Below are 7,541 nucleotides of genomic sequence, written 5' to 3'. Positions count from 1 at the left end.
AAGGCCCTCAATCAATTAAGCAATATTGCCAGGACTACTAGTTTCTTATGTACCTCTTTATGCGAGATAGACTCTATTTCAATTGATGCATAAATGATTGATTGAGGTTTTAGTGACCACATAATTTGCAATGAGAAGTTTTTCTCTTGAATTGACACCAAATTCCATGCTCCCATGTCATTATGTCTTCCAAACGAATGTCACTTGTGTCACCAAAATTGGCACTATTTGTCTTAATCCCAAGATTATTCTCATAATTGTCATTTATATTCCTAAATTTGAGTTCAAACTTATATCTATTTCCAAAGCTTGCAAGGAAAATTCTTGTCGTGCCATATTCAATTCCCAAAATTACCTTTTTCAAGACCCGTCGATTGATAAATTGATGGGCTTGGGTAGTATTACACAAGGGCTATACTTTTGGACCAATTTTCCAAGGGTTTCGATTTATCTTCCATTTCATGAAATAAGGGTGTTTCATGTAATCCCACTATTGACAATAAAATCTTTCTTTTCCATCAACGTTTGGGTCATGGTGCTTGTTTTCCTCACTCCAAATGTCCCATTTGTCCTTTGGCAAAATAGTCACAAATATCATTCCCAATCAGTAAATCTCAAGTTGCTAATGCTTTTTTATTAATACATGTTGATATATGGGGTCTCTATCATACTCCACATCACAATGGAGTTTGTTTCTTTCTCACCATTGTGGATAATTATACTCGTGTCACATGGGTTTTCTTCACACAAAAAAAGAGCCAAACTTTTTCCCATTCGATCGAATTTTTCACCTTAATAAAGAATTAGTTAGACAAATCTACACAACGCATTTGTATAGGCAATGGACACGAGTTTATCATTATTGACTGTAAGTCATTTTTCTCTTCTCATGGCATTCTTCATGAGAGTTCTTGCACTTAGACTCCTCAGCAAAATGGGATTGTTGAATAAAAGCAACGTCATCTTTTAGATGTAGCTTGACCCTTAAATTTCAAGCATCAATTTTTGAAACTTTTTGAGGAGATTGTGTGGTCATAACAGCCTATTATTATTTGGTTTTTGTGATTCAAAATAAACTGTTATTTTCATAATAGATTAAAAACTATTACCTAGTCATTTCTCTTATTTTTTCTTCCTTTGCCTTTTAGTTCTTTCCCCCCATTTCCTCGTTCTTCTCCAAGCACCCCTTCTCCTCCGTCCACTGCACATCACGCCAATCGGGGCTTGGTGGTTGTGTACGTAAATTTTACTAAAGTGAGCTTAATAAACGAGTGACGTGACCGAATTTCAACCGTTTATTTGATTTTTCATTTGTCACGAATTAGAGAAAGTTAATTTAAGATGTTTTTATCCTTAAATTTAGAATATGCTGCTGTAAATAATTTAAGAACTTTAAGAGAGGAGAGATAATGAATTAAAAAAAAAAGACTATATCTCTAATTAATTGACTTGTCGATTGTTCGAATCAAAAGTATTTATATCAGAACAATCTGTACAGGAAAGTTATTAATATAATCTAATAAGGTGATTAGCTATTTTATAAAATATTATCCCTAATATCTCATATTATCTCTAACAACAATATATAATATGAAAATCTCTCATAACCATAAACATTTGGAAATTAACAATGCATGTATATTATAAGAAGGTGAAACAGGCGAGGTGCACGTGGCCAAAAAATTATGAGAGGTCTATAAGGTATTTAGTATTCCATGTTTCTTAAATGGATATAATATAGAGTATTGCCAGCCTAATAGTGCTGTTAACTAACGGTGCAATTCATAGCACATGTTGAAAGAGTACATTTTAGGAAACAATTTACTCATTTCATCCAAGCTGGAGATCTAAAGGTGAAGAAGCCATCATGGAACGTGAAAAACTTATTGTATCGTAACATCATCAATTTCCCTATAATATATGCGATCGTTTCTCCCAATACTTGAATTGGTCTTAAAAAAAAAAAAAGAATCTCGATGTGGGAGATGGGAAATGGACATGTAACAGGCCCATTGCACGCCACATATTGAGAGAGTGCTTTTTAAGAAAGAAATCTATTCATATCATTCAAGCTGAGATCTAAAGGTGGAGAAGCCACCGTTCCATATGAAAAACTTACGTACTGTCACGTCATCGTTTCTTTACAATATATACGGTCGTTCCTCCCATTACTTGAATCTGTCTTAAAAAAATAATCTTGATATGGAAGATAGGAAATGGACATGTGACGGGTCCATTGCACGCAGTCTTAATATGCATATTCCAGGTCGTAAATATCGTCTTGGAACGCTCTACAAAACGAGCATTGCACTGGACAGATCTTGCATGCAACCATATTCACCATCCTTGTTTGACTAGATATCTTGAGAAGCAATGCAAGCATGAAGCTGGAAGTGCAATGGAAGAAGTTGGTCAAACCATTGGTGCCGACGCCGAACAACCGGCACAAATTGAAGTTAACATCAATTGAATCGGTCTTAAAAAAAAAAAAAAAATCTCGATGTGGGAGATGGGAAATGGACATGTAACAGGCCAATTGCATGGCACATATTGAGAGAGTACTTTTTAATCATCCAAGCTAAGATCTAAAGGTGGAGAAGCCACCGTTGAATATGAAAAACTTACGGTACCGTCACATCATCATTTCCTTACAATATGTACGGTTGTTCCTTCCATCACTTGAATTTATCTTTTTTTTAAAAAAAATCTTGATATGTGTTGACACCTAAATTTTGGCGATCTATTTAATCATTTATTGTATAAAAAATTAGGGGTTAATTTTATCCCTGAAAAAAAATATTGCATAGCTACATTTAGTTTGCATATTTTGCATTTATTTACTGAATCGATTGGCGGATGGGTCGAATTAGTGGTTTCGGGTTTTAAATTAGCAGGTTGGGCTAGGCCCACGAAAGGAGAAAATTAACCCAAGCCCGTTGTTATGTTTAATTAATCATCTTATGAAAAATTAAGATTTGATGCGATATTATGATGATTTTGGGAAATTAAAAAAAATCGCATTGTAATCTTATTTTTATCAATAGATGATGAAATCGGAGGAGAATATTTTTTGAAATGAGGATTTTTGGAATTTAAGAAAATCAGGCTATGATCTTATCTTAAAAAAATAAGTATAAAATATTTAGGAGATAAGGAGAATGAAAGATTTGGGTGATCGGGAGGTTATAGATTATCTTCGTGCATATTAAAAAAAACGAGATAAAATATTCTACGAAGATTACCTATTTCTACCTATAAAAGCAAAAGAATTCTCTTCCGGTGAGGGGGGGCTTCGTTTGAAAAAAAGATCAGAAAAAGAAAAAAAGGGAACATGAGAGAGGGAGAGAGAGAGAGGAGAAAAGTAAAAAAAACAGAGGTGATTTGACTCCTACTGTTCATCATCTTCCCCACTTTCGTTGCCCCAATCACCAGTTTCTCTTCACCCGCGCTGCTCTCACACCGCCGGTCTCCACCAGCCATCGTCGCGCCGACCCACGACGACCCAAGCGCCAACTAGTAGCTCGCCGCGCCCACCGTCAGTCCCTGCTGGCGCCTCCACCTCGGCGTCCTCGTAGCCGAAGTCTCACTGCGCACGCCGACTGGAAGCCGAGGCCAGCTGCGACCACTTCGCTTGCAGCCCATTCCAGTTCCAGTGCCCGTCTCCCCCACGGCGACCCAAGTGCCGATCGCTCCTGACCCGATTTCGTTTTCAGCCGTGATCCGACGAAACCGGAGCCCCACTGCTCCCGATCCGTGCAACCCGACGCCGCGCCTCCGAAGCCCGAGGCCTGCTCCGCCCCGAAGCCAGCCGCGACCGCCGCGCATCTCTCGCTCTGCCTTCGACGCATCCACCCGACGACCCGCGAGCACACCTCCACGGCCCGACGCCGTCTCAGCCGCGAAGCCGTCGCTTCGCTCGCGATCCGGAGCCCAGGCCCCTGCCATCGTCGATCAGCGGCCCGCAACCTCCGCGGACCTTCCCCGACGCCATCAAATTCGACGGCCTGCACAGCCTCGTCGCCCCCCCGGCAGCCCGAGCAGCGCATCTCACGCTCTGAGTGACGCCATAGCAACCTTCTGTCCGCCTTGCTCCACCTCTGCCCGAGCTGAGTTGAGCCGTCGCCGTCCAGCCGCACCAGCAATTCACCTCGCCGGAGCCCCGAACGCCGGCGACCCAAACCCTCCGCTGGGCGTTGACGAATTGGCTGGCCCTCCATTTTCCTTAGGTTGTTTATTTTTCTTTTATTTTTATTTTTATTTTTCTTACTTTATATTATTTTAATTTACTTTTAGTTAGTTTTATTATTATTGTTTAAGTTTGAATATTGTGAGTTGACTTTTAGGTTATGGATATTACAGGCATTATCCATAGGGGTATTCCCTAAGATTATTGTAATTATTAATTTGACCCGTAAGATATCGGGTCATTTTTTTAATTGTATTAATTCTTGGGATTTTGTCGATAGCATATTAATTATTGAATCAATATAACTATTAATTTGATCCGTAAGAATTCGGATTAGATTTTTAGTTATTTTGATCTTTTTGTCGTGACATTCAGGATTATAGTAATCGTTAATTTGACCTGTGAGATGACAGGTTATTTTTTCGATCATTGTAATTCTTTATTTGATTGGATGCCTTTGATTAGTTTAGATTTAATGTTTAGTTGGTAATTGCATTGTTTTGAAAAAACACTAAAAAATCTAAAAAATATTTGAATTAGGATTCAGTTTGTTTTGGAATATTTCTTGTTATCTTGCATATCTAGAATAGGGATTTTATTCCGAATTTTAAATAAAAAATAAAAGATAAAAAAATACCATGCATATGTCATGTAGAATTAAGGCTTGCTCCGCATGTCATTGCATATTAGATCAATTACATGTTAGATTAAGATAATATCTTAGTTTAAATTAGGATTTAATGTGACTTAATCCTTAGTTTAAATTAGATTGAATTTTAATCTAGCTAGATTATTTTCGCATTTTTAAATAGAAATATCAAATGCACGTCATTTAGTTTTTATTAGAACTTCCTCGTTATTAGACTAAATCATTTAATAAATGTCGCATGACATATAACTCGCGTGCTAAGTTATATGCGGCATGTCATCTTAGTTTAAATAATTTTGTATGTCATTGCATCGCATTGCATGTCATTAGAATTAGGTCATTTAGATGGCATTTAATTATTGCATTTCTTCATGTCATATAGTTTAGGTCATGCTGCCATGTCATATTAGATGCATTGCATGAGTCATGATTTTCATTAAATAAAGTGAAAACAAAAAATTGAAATTGCGTGTTAATTAGAAATCATATATAGGGCTGCTGATGTAATTTCTGATTTAACAATACAGATGATTTCGTTGCTTCTAGGTATGTTTTGCAATATTAAATTGATTTCTTAAGTGTTAAATTGGTGGTATGCGCACACGTATGATCACCTCACATGTTAGGAAGTTAGATTAAAATCAATTCAATTGCCAAACATTTTTTTTAAAAATGAAATAAAAGGTACCGAAAGGGCACTAGGATAGTCTAGTGTAACCAAGTCCCCGAACTCATAAATCTCTGATTCGTAGGAGTAAAGTAAATTTCCTGTTACTTTACTTGGGTTTCTAATCGACCCACCAAAAATAGATTAGTGGCGACTCCTGACTAAAAATCATTTGCATGTTAAGAATTCAAACCTAAGTCGTGATTTGGTATGGGCTTGGAAGAGCCCGAGCTAAGCTTAAAGACTTAGTAATTCATTAACCTAGTTTTAGGTGGTGAACCCGCGAAAATTAGGTCGCGACAATATGGAAGATTGGAAATAGACATGTGACGGGTCCATTGCACGCAGTCTTAAGATGCATATTCCAGGACTCAAATATCGTCTTGGAATGCTCTATAAAACGAGCATTGCACTGGACAGATCTTGCATGCAACCATATTCACCATCCTTGTTTGACTAGATATCTTGGTAGCAATACAAGCATGAAGCTGGAAGTGCAATGGAAGAAGTTGGTCAAACCATCAGTGCCGATGCCGAACAACCGGCAAAAATTGAAGTTAACATCACTGGATCAGCTTCAAATGCCAATTTACATTGGCGTTATGTTCTACTATAGAGATAATGCTGAGAACCCAGGAGTTGATATTTCTCAAAGGCTTCTCCAAATGGAGGAGTCGCTTTCTGAAACCCTAACACTCTTTTACCCTATGGCAGGGAGATATATTGAGGATGATGGTTTTTTTATTGACTGTAACGACCTTGGAGTTGAGTTTATCCACGCCAAAGTGGATGGCCAGATTGATAAGCTTCTCCATGGAGACCCCGACATTGATTTGCTCCAACGTTTGTCGAAGTACCCGACCGATGTAGCTGGCAATCCGTTAATTGTGATCCAAGTGAATACATTCGAGTGTGGCGGATTAGCGATTAGCATGTGCTTTAAACACAAGATCGGCGACATGTACACCATGGCCATGTTCATCAATTCGTGGGCTACCGCTTGCCGAGGTAATGCAGACGCCATGGTCTGTCCTAGTTTCGAGTTGTCATCTCTATTCCCAGTAAAAGAGTTGGCGGTTCCGATTTTGAGTCCACGACGTATTGGCAACAAGGAACTCATCGTGAGCAGGTTGAGGTTCAACGCCGATGCTTTATCGAAGCTGAAAGCCTTAGCTAGGGACAATGCAAAGGACTCGATGGCCAACGATTCCCAGCCTTCAAGGGTGGAGGTTGTTTCGGCACTAATAGGTAGGGTTTTCGTCAATATTTGCCGAAATAAACATGGCGAACAAAGGACTTTCTTACTTTGTATGCCAGTTAACTTGCGAGAGAAGATCAATCTGGCGATACCCGCGAATTCTTGTGGCAATATTTTCGCCATCGTGTGGGCGCGATCTGGTCAACCAACGGCCGGAAAAATTGAGTTGGAGTTCAACGGAATGGTGAATGTAATGCGCGAAATGATAGCGGATGCCAAAACAAAGTACACAACAGTAGTAGACGGGGAGGAGTTATGCTCGATGGTGGGCGATTCTCTAGCCGAGTTTGTCAAAATTGTGGCCAGAGGCGAAGATTGTCGGTTTGGTTTTATTAGCTGGTGCCGGTTGGGGCTATACGAGAATGACTTCGGGTGGGGAAGACCGGTTCTCGTGAGCAACACACCGTCGAATTTTGAATCGATTTTTCTTATCGACGATGAAGAGAGCCGAGGAATCGATGCATGGATAACCGTTGGCAAAGATGAGATGATTCTTCTTAAACAAGAGTCGGAGATTCTGAAATTCATTTCCTAGTCAGAGATAGAGATGTTGCCTGATTATATTATTTGTGAAGTCATCGTTTCTTACAATAATATAAAGTGGGACAATGAAAATGATGACCTCAAGTCACTAGTATTCGTAGCATCTGTTTGGTTATTGAAGAATGATGCTTCTTGGGGACAAGATCAACTCTTAACTAATGTTTACCACCTTATTAAGTACCTTATTACAGCATTTATTTTTATTTTGTAGAGGGGTTGATGTAATTGCCATTTATAG

The 7,541-nt window shown here is 38.8% G+C and overlaps 1 protein-coding gene across 1 annotated transcript; it reads left to right on the top strand.

Moving 5' to 3' along the window:
- Positions 1–5,984: 5,984 nt before the first annotated feature.
- On the top strand, positions 5,985–7,295 carry LOC139885046 (acetyl-CoA-benzylalcohol acetyltransferase-like). Its single transcript, XM_071868997.1, has one exon. It carries the CDS (start codon positions 5,985–5,987, stop codon positions 7,293–7,295), a length of 1,311 nt encoding a protein of 436 aa, XP_071725098.1.
- Positions 7,296–7,541: the final 246 nt, after the last annotated feature.

Source organism: Rutidosis leptorrhynchoides, unplaced genomic scaffold (assembly GCF_046630445.1).
Source record: "Rutidosis leptorrhynchoides isolate AG116_Rl617_1_P2 unplaced genomic scaffold, CSIRO_AGI_Rlap_v1 contig72, whole genome shotgun sequence".
NCBI classification, from domain to species: domain Eukaryota; kingdom Viridiplantae; phylum Streptophyta; class Magnoliopsida; order Asterales; family Asteraceae; genus Rutidosis; species Rutidosis leptorrhynchoides.
The sequence above is the reverse complement of the archived record's forward strand: the minus strand, read 5'-3'. Positions and strand labels throughout refer to the sequence as shown.

Coding starts and splice junctions, on each gene's coding strand:
- LOC139885046 (XM_071868997.1), top strand. CDS start 5,985: ATGAAGCTGGAAGTGCAATGGAAGAAGTTGGTCAAACCATCAGTGCCG.